Source organism: Falco punctatus (assembly GCF_963210335.1).
Source record: "Falco punctatus genome assembly, chromosome: 10".
Lineage (NCBI taxonomy): Eukaryota > Metazoa > Chordata > Aves > Falconiformes > Falconidae > Falco > Falco punctatus.
In genome coordinates this window covers 6,696,469-6,711,247 of record NC_137590.1, presented here as the reverse complement: position 1 = coordinate 6,711,247, position 14,779 = coordinate 6,696,469, and the positions used below count along the sequence as shown (strand labels likewise).

The 14,779-nt window shown below is 37.2% G+C and overlaps 1 protein-coding gene across 14 annotated transcripts in view; it reads left to right on the top strand.

Annotated features, from left to right (window-relative positions):
• ZMYND8 (zinc finger MYND-type containing 8) overlaps positions 1 to 14,779 on the top strand; it is a 76,862-nt gene that overhangs the window by 14,799 nt on the left and 47,284 nt on the right. For 3 of the 14 annotated variants that reach the window (XM_080404939.1, XM_080404940.1, XM_080404938.1), the window contains one exon: positions 14,220 to 14,290. In XM_080404939.1, coding sequence (XP_080261065.1) covers positions 14,220 to 14,290 — 71 coding nt within the window. Of the gene's footprint in view, positions 1 to 3,601; positions 3,784 to 3,833; positions 4,431 to 4,646; positions 4,835 to 5,360; positions 5,533 to 6,915; positions 7,103 to 14,219; positions 14,291 to 14,779 lie in introns of those variants that run through there. The other 11 variants (XM_080404933.1, XM_080404932.1, XM_080404942.1 and 8 more) reach the window with 10 other exon arrangements.

Below are 14,779 nucleotides of genomic sequence, written 5' to 3'. Positions count from 1 at the left end.
AATATGGAATAAATTATATCTGTTAAGCTTTTAATATAGAAAAATAATTTAAATATATAATAATAAAAATTCCCGTTTATACAGGATATCCAACAGCCCAGCTGTTAAATTGTGGAGAGACTGGTTCAAATGGGGTGAAAGGGATGATATATATGGGTTTGTGCCTTAAGTTAACATAGGCTGTAGCACCTCTTTTAAAAAGCTACAGCTGCTAAAGGAAAGAGCTCAAGGGTGCTTTTCCCCCCTCCCAGGTATTTTTGGCAGGTGATTGAACATGAATGGAGGAAATGTACATGAGGCAGTTGCAGAGCATGCTGAAAATGGCTGTCAAGAGAAACTTTCATAATGCATTAGATATTCAGTGTATATTACAAACAAAACCAGCTTTTTAATCTGCAGACAATGAATCATTGTCATCCAGGACAAGTAATGTAAACCAAAAGTATACAAAAATACTGTTCAGAAGGAGAAATATATGCATCTGGTCACAAGGCCTTTTAAGCTTATGAGAAAATCAGCTACCTATTGGGCATAAACACATTCTCCTGTAGTTTATGATAATTTATAAAATTACCGACCTTCTTAGACAGGTCACTAATTTTAGCATCCAGCCTAATTTTAAAAATTTGGGAACTGCCTTTACAGACATTTATTTTTGGATTTTGTGTCAGATGGCAGTCTTCTGGTCTTTCAGTAGTTACTGATACTTTGGCAGATCAGGGCTAAAGCAAAAAAGGTGGAAAAAACCCTCTTAAAAGGAAAAGCACTGAATTACATTCTTTCATGTTCTTATTCTAGAAATTAGGGTTGTAAGTCAATGACTTGGAAATCCAGGACCAAGCTACAAGCCCTTAATGCAACTCTTCTCCTGTAGTATTATCATCATCATTATCCTCGGAAAATATTACATTCCTCCTTTGCTTTTGTGTAACTGTTCAAAATGTTATTTTTAAAGCTCCATCTTTTGTCCATCACCTACTGTTCCCTCTCTGTCACTGATGATTCATCTCCTATAGGGGTACATACCCAAACCCCTGTTTCTGTCATACAGACAAATCTCTTCCTTACTGGTATTTGTTTAATTTTGAGGCTTTTGGTATATAAGCATATATTAAGTAATATTAAGTCCCTTACAACACTATGGTGCTTGATGTGTGCGCTTTCTGGAGATTCTGCATAGCGGACAGAATTCTTTTCAAAGAACTCTAAATATAGTAGGTTGCACTTCTAACACTGTTGTCTGTTAATCTCCTTTTGATTCGTGCTTTCCATCTTTCCTTTGGTTTCTTCCTTCAGCTTGTTTTTTGGGTTTTGTTTTTTTTTTTTTTCCAGCCTCACATCCCTGTTCTATTTTCCTTTAACATCTCCAAAGCACTGAAAAGGACAAATACTAGCTAATCTAATCTCTCCACTCTCTTCTGTTAACAAAGCTTTTAGCTTCCCCCGACTCTCTGTTTTATCTTTCTTGCCCCGCCCCCCCACCAAAAAAAATTTCACCACTCCTATGTAAAAGAATTGGTCAAGCTGCAGTAGGACATGCAATCATTGTGTCTTAATGGATACAATCTTCAGAATTCTGTGTGTCATTATACCAGACTTGTACCTCCTATTGCAAAATATGTGTATGGACAAGAAAGTAGAGAGAAAGATATTTCAGGCTTTCTCTTTCTGGTTCCTGACAGAATGCTTTTGTCTGTTTTAGCAGAGTAGCCCAGTGGCTGAATACAAATGTTATATTCTGTCTGATAACGCTTTCTAGGTTTTTGTTCTTGCTAACGACTGCAGGTTTATAAATTTTTCTTTTGCATTTGGGCCACCATTTCCTTGAATCTAGAGGACAGGACCTGAGGCCTTTTCTAAGGCAGATTCTGCTTCTATCTATCTGCTGCAGGCTGATTCACTCCCAGATAGGTTCAAGTGTGTCAGTTTGGCAGTGTTCCCAGTCACCATCAGTGATACCAGAGTTGGGTCTTGCTTAGCACAGAGCATTGACAAAGTCAGTGTATTTAGTTTTGCTCCTTTGCTGGACTTCATAGGGATTAGGATTATTGTTTTTAATAGAATAATATTAGAGTAGAACAATCAAACAATGAGCATAGCTGTTAATGGCTGACAATCCTCACATTTACTATATGGAGGCATCAAAATGTGGATGTTTGTGTGTGTGTGTGATAATCTGAGTGGCATAGGCCTTTAGGTATGCAATTAAAAAGAAATTTATCTGGAATAGTTTGAGCTGTTAAAACTGATGCAAGTATGCACTTGAATGTCATGCATTTCCAGTGTGTTCTTGCTGCTGTAGTGGGCTGTACGATTCCCTTTATAGCAGTATTCTCTCTAGTTTCTGCTACATTCCTAAACCAGAACAAACTGCCAGTGTAATCCATGAGCCTTCCTGCTCCCTGCCCTGAAAAACGTTGCCAAAGCTAAAAAGGGAAAATGCTTCCAGCAGGGACTCCAGAATTACTGATGAGATGAGAATTTATACTCTGGGCTGTTAATCCGCTGTTGCAGCCTAAAATGCAAGAACACAAAAAATGTAAGCACAGTGATAGGATGGTTTGGCAGTTTTCCTGTGACAATGGTATCTCAAGAAATAATCTGAATGCAGTATGGGACAATGCAGAGTAGGATTATTAATTTTGCGGAGTTGCGTAGTTATGAGTCATGTCGGCTTTCGGTAAAGTAGTATCATGAAAGGTGCTGGCTGGAGCTAAGGGAGGGCACTAGTTTTATGTGTGGTGATTGTTTCTGGGGTCATTAGCCTTTGAGTCAAGGTAGAGCAAAGTGTGTATTCTGTTTGCAACTGGCCTTGATTTATGGGAGAGGGTTTTCTATAACTGGTTTTGCACAATCCTGGAACTTGCATGCTGTATTGGAAGAATGTTTATTTTGCTTGGATTATTTTAGCTTATTATTTAATAATGATTGTTTTAATGTGAAACCTCTCTTCCTCTACAACTTTATTTGGTTTTATTTTTTTTAATAAATAATCCTTTGATTATATGCAACATGCTTCAGAATCACCTTTCTGTCTGTGGTTTCCATTGTGATTTGCTGATGGCTGTGGAATGACAATGCTGAGCTACCTAATGCAGATGCGAAATTTTGAACAAGAGCGTAAAGGCTTGTTGGGGCCTTTCTGAAGATCTGACCTTTAAAATATTCATCTGGAGTTAAGGCTTTCTTCCTTCCTGGCACTCCCACTTTCACTGCATTAGGGAAAAGAACCAAATCACGTTTTGAATCAAATGCTTGGGAACTGGCCCAAGATCAAACCGGTTGCTTACATGCCGTTTTCTCCTTTTGTTTCGTTTGCCGGATTGTGGGAGAAGATAAAAGGTAAAGCGCAAACATCTGAAAAAGCTATATTCATGTTTTTGTGAAAGCAGACAGATAACTTGCCAAGTAGGGAAAACTAAGTCTTTTTAGGGTCTGTGTGGTACCTTACAAGGCACCAGGTCCGACAGGGTTAACAGACAGGAAGCTGCAGCTGCAGCCGGCTGACACGGAAGTCAGAATTTGTGTGTAACAGACAGCCCGGGCAGGCCGGGGGGGGGCGGGGGGGAGGGGGCAATATCTGCAGGGCTTTGGTTATGCTCTGCTGCTGCAGCGGGTTTGTAAACAGGGAGGACATGCACTGCATGGCAGCTGCCCTCTGCCATCATGCCAATTCAGTTGTACAGTAGTTTTTGTGGAAATGAGCTGTGAAGTTTTTCCTATTTAAGGCTCGGCTTATCATAGTATCTAAAGAACTCACCCTGTCGGTATATGGTTGCTACGGTAGGTGTTAATATGTTGTTTACATTCTGGAACAGAAGAATTCTCTCTGAATTTTCAGTTACTAGTTTCAGCCCGTCCTGTGCATGTTCAGGTTCAGTATGTTTTGCTCTCTTTTCTGTGGCCTTGCTTTCTGCCTGCAACACGCTGCAGAACGCCAGCAAAGTGGATTTAGCTTTTTGTTTATGAAGAACAGCTTTTGTGACCTGGGTGAACCCTTCCTCCTTCGGTTTTAAAATACCCAAATGCCCTCAGCAGTGGCATGTTGAGACACATTTGCTCAGGCAGGCAGTTTGCGATCACTTCCTTCTGCTCGAAAATCTGTGTATTTTAGCCGGGGAGGGCACATTTGGGGTTTCTTTCCAAGTTTCTTGTGCTGAAACAGGCCTAGCTTAGCCTGTCTTCTCTGTGCACAGGATGGCTCCTGCTTGCCAGAGCTGCACAAAGATAATCGCTCAGGAAGTGTTTCAGCCAATCCCCTGAAGCTTTACATTCAGATTTACCAAAGTAGCCAATCCGGGATTAGCTTTTATTAGGAAGACAGATCATCAAGCTGAAGTGCCAAGCCCTTTCTGCCTGAGTACTGAGAGCCTGTCCTCCATGTTTTATAAGTATTGACATAACACTGTGTTAACAATGCATCCACAGAGGTAAGCCTTACTTTTTACATTTTTTTTTCTCTAAGACCTATGAGTTGTGGGTTGAGAGTGTGATTCTCTGTGATTTGTTGTGCAAAACTCACACCACAGCACTTTATTAAGTTGGAACTGTTTAAATTTGCTTTCTTGGGTCACATGGTTAGTAGCCATTAGCCACAGCTTTATTTTGCAGACTGGTAAAACCTTGGCATACCTACTTCTTCACAGGAGGATGGTGTTTTTAGAGTTTATCAAGATCCTGGTATTCCAAAGAAGCTTTCTCTCTCTGAGCAGTTTGCCAGCACTATTGTCTGTTGTGTCACATGCCTGCTGAAGAGAAAATGGAAGCTAGGGAGCAGATGCATTTAACTGCCCTACAGGGAGTCAAGCAGGGATAATGGCAGACAGAAGAACAGGCAAGTTTACCTTTCTAAACAGTGAATGGAATAGCTAAGATAAGTTATCTCTTAGAAAATATGGGATTTTTGAGAACCTAGACATCAGCAAAAAGTGCTAATGGCAGATTGTAGATATTGGGCCTAGGTGGTGGTGTGCTGTTGCATCATGTTTTTTATGCAGCTTATCTTAACTTAAAATGATTATTGAACCTTTTTTCTTGCAGGAGTAATTAATACAACGTGTTTCTCTTTCTGAGGGACAATGTATGGTTAATATTTTGTTCCTTTAAAAGGGAGTTTTTATGCTGCAGATTTTGGAAATGGGTTGCTGCTCAATAAAATGCAGCAGTACATCTGTTTACAAATCTGATTCTTTATGGAAAATGTTTTTGAACTGTTAGCTTTCTTGTTTTACATAGTTCAAATAAACTAATGTACCTTTTATCTGTGCCTTTTTGTTTTACACTGTATCAGCCACAGTTCTGTCTTGTGGAGTCCAGAGGATATAAAATCATGTGTGGTTCATGACAGTAGTACATGTTGTTCGTTCTTGGTGGGTTTTTTCCTCTTTTTTTTTTTTTCTTTTTCTTTTTTTTTTAACTTTTGGTTTAATGCTACGTAATTATTTCAAGAAATTCCTTTTTGATCAATTCCCAAATCTGCCAGCCTGTTGTATCTTCTTAACTGGAAAAATGAGATGGGTGCTTGAACAGTTGGTAAGTAAGCAGCATGCTACTCTGAACATTTTTTAATAGTTTTCCAAACATTTTATTTTTACTAGGTCAGTTAGTCCAGTAAATGAAGTAATGTTAGTGGTTAGTCATATAAAAAAAAGCAGATTTGCTTAGCGTCCATTTTAAGGGACTTGCACATGTAAACTGTTCCAATTTGAATGCACTATTTTTTTAAATAATTTGCCTCTAAACTTTGAAGCTTATACTTACTGTTTACCTCAGGCCAGTGAAAAATATTGTACTTGCTGTTTGTTCATAGATCATTAATTACCATGTTTGTGGGGAAGAGTGCATTTTTCGTTGTTCCGTAGGCTTTTGAGGTGTGATGAAAGTGCTAGTACTCAGCAATGAAGTGACCTTATGAAGTAAAGTAAATAATGCCTAATGAACATATATTTCTGATATACACAAAGTATAATCTTAGACAGACTTGCTTGATTTATAACTACTTTACAACATTTTGTGCTCTTTATTGAGATTTTGATTGTAGTGCTTGCATGCTTGTTTCAACAAGCTGTTTTTCAGGGATCACCAGTATTATTACAGAAGCAGAGGAAGGGTGATCTTTTGTGCTTTTAATATGGATTTTGCACTTGTTTTAACAGTCCACACACATTCAGGATTTTAGGAAAGAATTCAGAGCTCAGCTTGCTTTGCAAATGACTGCACCGGGGTACAGTACATGCTACCTTTTGTAGAAGGGTGCCATGCATTTGGTAACATTCTGTAGCAATTTACTTCTGGTTTGTCAGCATGAGTATCTTACTTCGAATAACTCACTTTGCTTAACAGACTCCCCCCCCCTCCCCCCCCCCAGTGTCTGTTTCATTTTGAAACACTGCTGAGTTGTAACACTTGAGTTTCATGTGATAGCCTTTTTGTATGCAATTTTAATACATTTTTCTGCATACATAGAAGTGATAACACAGCTAAGAAGTTACTCTGTTGTTTTTTTCTTCAGTTGCTAAAAACAGAAATGACTTCTGGACATAATTTTCCTAGCAGTAGTTTATACACATTAGCAGTTTACTTTCAGTCTTAAATAGCACACAACATAATATTTGTTTAATATGAGGAAGCAGGAGTAAGTGATCTGCAATCAGAAAGCTGGTATTAAAATGGCTCCCACAGGTTTTGTTAAACTAGGATCTGTTTCAAATCTGCACCTCCAGACACACTGCTGACAGTGAAGCATATTTGTATGAGCTGCCCTTGTGCATGTAATGAAACATAGCATCGTGAGTCTGTTAAAGTTCACTATTTTTAATCACTCAAATATAATTCTTTTATAGTTCACAAAAAATAAATGTCTGCATTGCAGCAAGATGTCTGAGGCAAGGTAGAGACAGCAGTGTTGTTTTACAGATCAGCCCAATCGCGCTGCTCCATGGAGTACTTGAGCCAATAGAAGCAGAGGATAGGTTAAAGATTGACAATTGCAGTGGCAAGACTGAGAAAGGCCTTCTGGAAATTTCTACCATCTTTGTTCCATCTAAGTAAAGCAAATTCAGCCAAGCTGAAGAATCTCATATATTTTTGGTGCTTTGTCAAGGTATGATGTTATCACTAACTTTCATAGATTGCATAATAAGAAGCACTCTGCCATTTTTTCTACTGTTCAGGACAGATGGAATGTGGGGTTTTGTTTGATAGACGTGGGGAAAAAGCACGTATTCTTTCTACCCAAGATTTTACAGGACTGAATCTTGTTAATCTCACAGTTAGACAGGACATTTATGAAATAATGTAGCTGAGGTTTATTCAGCTTGTAGCAAATGGCCATTATTCTAATGTTAACTAGCAGTTAATCGTATAATTGCACTTTTAAGTTTTCTGGCTACTAAAGAGTAATTTGAATTGCCCAGGATGAATATGATTAGCCATTATTATTTAGTGCCAACATCCAGTTACTTTTGTAATTAGCTGGACAAAGAATGCAGTGGGGGAAAAACAAAGGGGTGATCTGGATTATAAATTATGATGAAAACAGTAGCTTTATAAAAGCTACATGCCTCTTTCATTCTTTGCAGTCAAACTGTTTTAGTTGGAAGCTAAATAGTGCTAGGGAAAAACTGAGTGATTTCTTTAAACAAATGACACTACTTAACATACTGAGAATGGAGAAAAAATGCAAAGTATAAACCACTCCAAATTTGACATTTCCCCCCCTCAAATTAGGCAGAAGTATTGAAATGTAGTGGAAAACCTACGTTCCTACTAAGGAAGCATATAATAAAAGGAACTTCATGCTCAAAAATCATAAATAGGTAGATTATATTACAAATTTATTCCTTTATATCAGTGTCCAAAAGCTTCAACTGGCTCATCTTCCTGAGGTGTCTTCCATTCTGTGATACCACTTTTGCTTGTTGTTTGGTTGTGTTGTTTTTTTTTTTCCTTTTTGCTTTGTTTTCAAGTGTATTGACCATGTAGATCCAGTAGCTGAAAAGTGATAGGTTATGGTAGGTTTTCCATAGTAATGGTGCCACTCCAGCATAACTGGTTAAAGGGTGCTAAATCTCAGTAAAAGCTCTCCTCTGTCTAGAATTTGGGCTATTAATTTGAATCTTCTAAATATCTTGGAAGTTGAACATAACCTTTGCCCATGTAGAATGTGGTAGACAGCAATTTTCAAATTTTGTTATCTGTGGGTACCTAATATTTTTCCCATGGTCACATGAATCCCATTATTGTGAATTTAAGCCTGTTAGACTAGGTTTGATTTACTTGGTTATTGTCTGCAAACCCCTTAGTAGTAGTACACTGGCTTTGAGGGGTCTGCAAACCAGAGACTGAAAACCGTTGTAGTAGGCCATCAAGCTTGTCCCTTTAAATTGTATTTAGAAAGTATTTTACATGTATTTATTAAAAAACATGTCTTGTATTCATGGGTTAAAGTCTAATTTAGAAATAGCTACATAGGAGCTGAGTTTTATTTATTTGGTAGAAGTTGTCTGTCATTCTTATGTTAACCCTTTATTGTCAGTTGTCATAGCATCTGAGTTTCATACTGTGAGATTAAAGCTATGCTGTAGCAGGATGTTAAGATCCTTAATTTAAGCAGCATAAACCTTTACTTCCATACATGATTGTTCTCAAATTATGTTTTTAGCATCTGAAATCTATAGCTATTCTGGCTGCCTTGCTTGGGCCTGAGCTCTATAGTTTATAGTCTTAAAGAAGATTATGTGACACCAAGGATCTCCGTCCCTCCCAGAATTTTCTCTTCTGTGGAGCTAATATGATTGCACACTGAATAAGAAGATTTTAAAAATGACCTAAATGTTCTTTAGATTAAATATGTATATAGATTTACTTTGCTTGTTATCAGAGGTATCTAGCTTAAACATTGCTTTATGTAGATATCTGAACAAGCATTTTCTGTGTGTTAATTCCTTAACACAAATTGAGCATTTTGCAGGGAATTCTGCAAAAGGAAATGTAAAACATGAGGTGCTCAAACTGGAGAGTGATTCTAAAATTGAGTGATTTCCTTAGTAACCTGTGTCTTCACAAAACTCCCTGTCTTGTGCCTTTTTAGTTAAACGTTTGGATGTCAGGTGTCCTTTTGTCGTACTTTACCATTTCTGATATTTAGATACTTGCTTTAAATATAGCACTGCTGTTTAAAAAAGAGATACTGTTATTGAATAAACTGCTACCATTTTAGCTACAGTACAGGAATGAGGCAGTGCAGTGCTGTCAGACGCCATTTTAAGAATCCTGCATAAATAGCATAGCTACCGATGAGTAAGAGACTGTTATAGGTGAGTGCTTATACAAAGCTGCTATTTATTCAGCAATGGCATGCAAATATTTTTTTCAAATTTTTATTGAATGCAGTTTTTTGAAATCATTATTTAAAATTGCTACTCACAAATGTGATACAGGAGAGGCAGGAATTGAATCTTAAGGTTGACATTCAGTTTTAGTGCTTATAGTCTTAAATTAGGGTGGTTTTTTGTTTTGTTTTCTATTAATTAAAAGGAAAAATGAATTCCATAAATACATAGTTCTTGATTTTAATTTAATGTGTTTATTCCCTAATGAGATTGAGATTGTATATGTGGGCATGAGCTGTTTCGAGTGGTTTTCCAGATCTGTCAGTTTTTCTTGGTTAAATGTCAAGGTGCAGTAGTTCATCTGCAACTTTTAATTGCTCTTTGTAGTTAATATAGGTTAGAGCAGTTTTAAATATTTTTGTATGTGTACATTTTCTCAGGTAGGTATTACTACTAGTACAGGAATGGTTTTCCTAAACAAAAGTCAGTATTTTATTTACTGGTCTGATATATGAAAAACTGAATTTCATATAAAAACTCCCATCCTCTCTTCAGTTTAACAGAGAACATATTTAAAAATTAGGCAGTTAAGTTCTGTTTGTGTTTTTACCTACGTATCAATAAATCTTGTACGTTTGCAGTCCTTATTTTTTTTTCTTTCTGTCCCCAGCTGTCCCCAGAGGAATAACCTCCACCCCTTTCACCCTCATTCAGACATGTTAAAGTAATCTGTATGAAACAAATCAGTTTAACATTTTAGAAAAGAATTTCTTCCCTTTTTTTTTCTCCAGGTTTTTTCAATAGGAGTAGGGAAGTTTTAAATGATTAATTGGTGTTCTAGTCAATTGACAGTGAAACTGGCAAAGCTTAAGTTTCAGTTGTGTTCTTAAAATATGCTTGTCTGTGATCATTCATCTTAATAAGGAAATAAGAGTAACTTTCAGAATGACATAAGGTATTTATTGTATTCATATAGGTAGTTGATTGAGTGTATACCAGTATCATTTCTGATCCGCAACATCAGAGCATCACATTCATAGTGCACATGCATGATACTGATGCATGCTATCTGAAATAACAGCTCTAAGCCCTGCAAAAATGAATTCTCAAAATAAAACTCTCTAGAATAGTCTACTTGATCGTACAGTTACTGTTTCCATAGAACTAGATGCTTGTTTATAATTGTTTTGCTACTGGGTTTAATTTTCTTTTTTGTTTTGTTATTGGGTAGTAAGGCACCTGCATTAAGGACCTGTTTCTCTTGAATTATTTAATTGGAAATCTTTTGCTAATGAAATTTCTGCATTTAGAAGTTTGTGCTTTATAAAGCATTTTCAGAATATTTCTTGTATTGATGGAAAATGTGAAGGTGAAAAGATCAGTCAGCTTTAGAAAAGTTACTGTAAACCTGCTGTCAATTGCTAGCATGTATTTACAAACTTGAATTTTAAAGATTCTACAGTCATCACTGCCACCCTTCAAACAATGTCACTTTGTGCAAGTCATAATACATGACAGTAAATAAAACAATGGGAGATGCTTCTGAAGAGCTGTGAATTTTAAGTATCTTTTATAGCTATGTCTAATATGCTTATTTAACTGTCCTGTTCTGCCCCCCCCCCCCCCCCCTTGGTTTTTTTCAGAACAATCTCACTGGTTTTCTTACATACTTAAATGTTTCTGCCCTTAAAAGATTGAGCAAGATTAATTATAGTAGAGGATATGGAGATGCAATCTGTTCTTGCAAGGCTCAGTTTTCATAGTGTAGTAGATAACTGCTGAATTCTGTTTTAGTTGTGGGTGACGCACAGTGTGCATATGTCTATATAGGATATATGCACCCCCACTGCAAAGGAAAATGAAGAACTTCTGTGTGAAGCGGTGAATGCATTTTCAGCTGTTCATTAATATTTCAAAAATTTGGGACACTTGTCTTCAGGCATCTTTTATGTGATGTATCAAGTGAAGATACTTTATTCACCTTGGAACTGCTTATGAAGAATGTTTTTCTTGCCTCTATAGATCTATTGAAAGAACACTGAAAAGTTGATGGAGGAAACTGGCTGAATTTCCTAAATTAAGCTCATTAGATGGGGAGAGACACATTTAGAGCTGAAGAAACATCATACGCTGTAGCTAATACGTAGGAATCCTGACGTGTAACAGCCCTGCCCTGCTAGGTTCGGGCCCACGGGTGCAGAGCATTTCCCACCAGCACTGTAACTTCCCCTGCTGCTTTGCTCAGGGAGGTAGGAACAGTTCCTGCTACTGTGTTGCTGTATTCATCTCTCACAACCATTTCTCAGCCAGGATTCACGCACAACTGTGTCTTGTAATACCGACTTGTAGCAACTACTGTATCTTTCTTGTGTCATGCTCCCATGAGATTGTGATTTGAACAAAATGCACCTGATAATTTGGATAAGTCTGGAATGTTATGATTGCTGTAATGAAACTTAAATGTGAGCTGCTGCTGAAAGGATATTAACACTACCCCTCACCCCCCTCTTCCCACACGTGGTACACTCCCATTTCCTCTTTTCTGCACATCCAGCTGCACAGTGAGCTGGATCACAAAACTGATTCAGTTAAAATGAATGCTGTTTCTGGAACATGAAATTTGGGATTGGGATAACCATTCCTTTTAGTAGCAACCTGTGTAAAATGATCTTAAGACTTCAATCTGAGTCGCGTAAAGACTTGTATGTCCTAGTCTGTGGCTGAAACTGGATCTGTATTTTAAAACCAGGTAATGTGTACTGCGAAATTACTTCACTCTTGACAGAATGACTATGTTGTTACATATTTACCTGTGTGTATTATTAATCATATATACATGATGTTTTAAAAATAAGGAATTTGTTACAGTTTGGTGATATTGAAATAAAGGGGGGGAGGGGAAGAAAAAAACCCAATGCAACATTGGAAGAGAACAATGAACCTATCCCCTGAGCCCATCCCTTCCCATTGCTTAGGAAAGAGAATGGGCAGAGGCAAGTGGTGCATGAAATGTTTTGGTGTCTGCAACACACTGCCAGGTCCTCTTTGCTGGAAGCCCTCTGGGAAAGGGTGTAACAAATGTGCAGTATAATTGAGCTGCCCATGCATAGTAAATTGGTGAGCATTGTGGTACAGTCAACTATGTTATGCATTTAATCTGCCCATGCAAAATAAATCTGAGAAGGATTGTGCTAGGGTCAACTGTACTACACGTTTACCATAATTCTGGTCACATGGTGCCTTTCCTTGCTACTGAAATTAGCAGCATAGTCCATGAGATGGGAGATTGGATGCTGGTAGAATAGAACTTCTCTTCAGTGTTTTATGACGTTGAAGAGCTTAATTTGTAAATTATTGCTATATACAAATGACAAATAGAGAGTAATGATTTCTGAAGTTCATGGATCTTTGCAGCTTTGGGTCTTCCATACATTGAGCTCAGTTAATTTGTATTTAAATTTTTTTCAGACATAACTGTCCTGATTAGAAGTGTGAAAATAATTGCAACCCAACCCCCCAGTAGCTGACAGTTGATTAAAAGCAGTTTTAGCAAATACAAGATGAAAAGTCCTGCTGCTAAGTTTTACTTTGTTTAGGAAGCTGTTTTAAGTTATACTAGTAACAAAACTTCTGCTAATATAAACTGTTTGTCAGGCTGAAGAGTTTCTCTGAATGTAACCAAGTCCTCAGTGTTGTTTCCCAGCTCTCGTGAGCTGTCTCAGGCGATTTAACACAGTGGCTAAAGCAAAGGTCTCTAGCTGGCCTCTGGTAGAAATAGCTGTTCCTAGAGCTGGGGTGGCTGAATGGAATCTGAGCCCACTCCATAACAGCAGTAGTTTATGGTCTGCTGTATCAATGTGCAGTGGTATCATTGACAGACTAGACATGAAATTGGCACTACAGAGGAAAAAAATCCACATCCCACTTGGCTGTTGTGCTCTGATGGTATTTGTGGACGACTGTGATACCTGCTTCAGGCACCATAACCTCATTTGTCTGTCATTTTGAATTTGTGTTTCCTTCAACATCATGTTTTCTTTTATCTTTCATCTACGATAGTCAGATTCTCCAAAACTGGTGTGTAACTTCATATTCATTCTAGTTCTTTTTTCTTCCCCTTTCCACCTTCCTTCCTCAAACTGTTGTAACTAGCCAAATTCATTGAGTTATTTTCTTGAATGACATCACTGTAAGAATCTAGAATATCAGAAAGTCAGATATAGTTTGTCATTACTTAATCATTTAATCTTGCCTGGATTAAACTAAAACTGTCTATGTAAGATTGAATGGTTGAATAATAGTAACAACTGGTTTATTTACTCTTTATTATAGTTAATAATTGGTGGAATTGTATTGCCAATAAATTATAAACATTAAGTTTTCTATGTATAGTCTAGTTTCAAGATTCTTGAAATTATTTAATAGTTTTTAGAAGTGCATTGTACCTTCTAATTTTGCAAGCTGTTCTATGTTGCTAAATCTGTACTTCAGCTAAGCTGTTCATTCATGCTGATGAGTGTTCAAATGTTAGCAGGCATCCATCCACACAGTTTATGGAGGCCTTAGATTAGGAGCTACAAGGAACAGAATTCCTGTTTGTCACACAGAATCTATACATACAGTGGTATGATCTTCAGTATGTGTTACAAGGCTGTTGGTAGTATGAAAATGTTACTTTTGTAGTTGATAACATGCAACATACACGCATACCTGGATTGTTTCTTTAGATGTTTTGGTCAGTGTATACTCTGGCAAACAGCAAACCTTTCATTTCATTAGGAATTTTAATATAGTTGTATTTAATAGTGTTATATTGAACTTTTATATATGAGACATGGGAAAAATACAGTCTATAACTGTTCTAATTGACCTTTTTGAATCCTGCAGCTTGGCTGAAGAGGAAATAAAGGCAGAGCAGGAGGTGGTGGAGGGGATGGATATCTCCACTCGATCCAAAGGTAAGAAGGAATATTTTTTCTGTGCTCTACAATGCATGAATATTTGTAAACCAGGATAGTGAAACTGTGCAATCTACCATGAAGCTGCTCTTGAGTGAAGACTCAAGACTCATTGTATATTTTACAGTGATTGTTGTATGTCAGAAAGTGTTTTAATTTTTGCTTGGTTTTCATTATACGTTAAACTTCCCCACCCCTGCAGTGTTATTTCTGGTTTATGAATAACTAACTTAGATTAAATTGTGGAAGAACTTCAGCTTCTTGTATCTTGCCATGGCTTCCTTTAAAGTACTTTCAGATTTTCAATGTAGGAGAAAATAGTAGTACTAGTAATAATATTAATAAGGTAGTATTTTCTACAGTAATGATACCTAATTTTCCTAAGAATAAAGAAGAACAGTAACTTTTCTGTTTCCACAGAAATCGGTCCCTGCAGAGTATGTATTTCATGGACACTTACATACCCATTCCTGAAATGAATTAAACTTA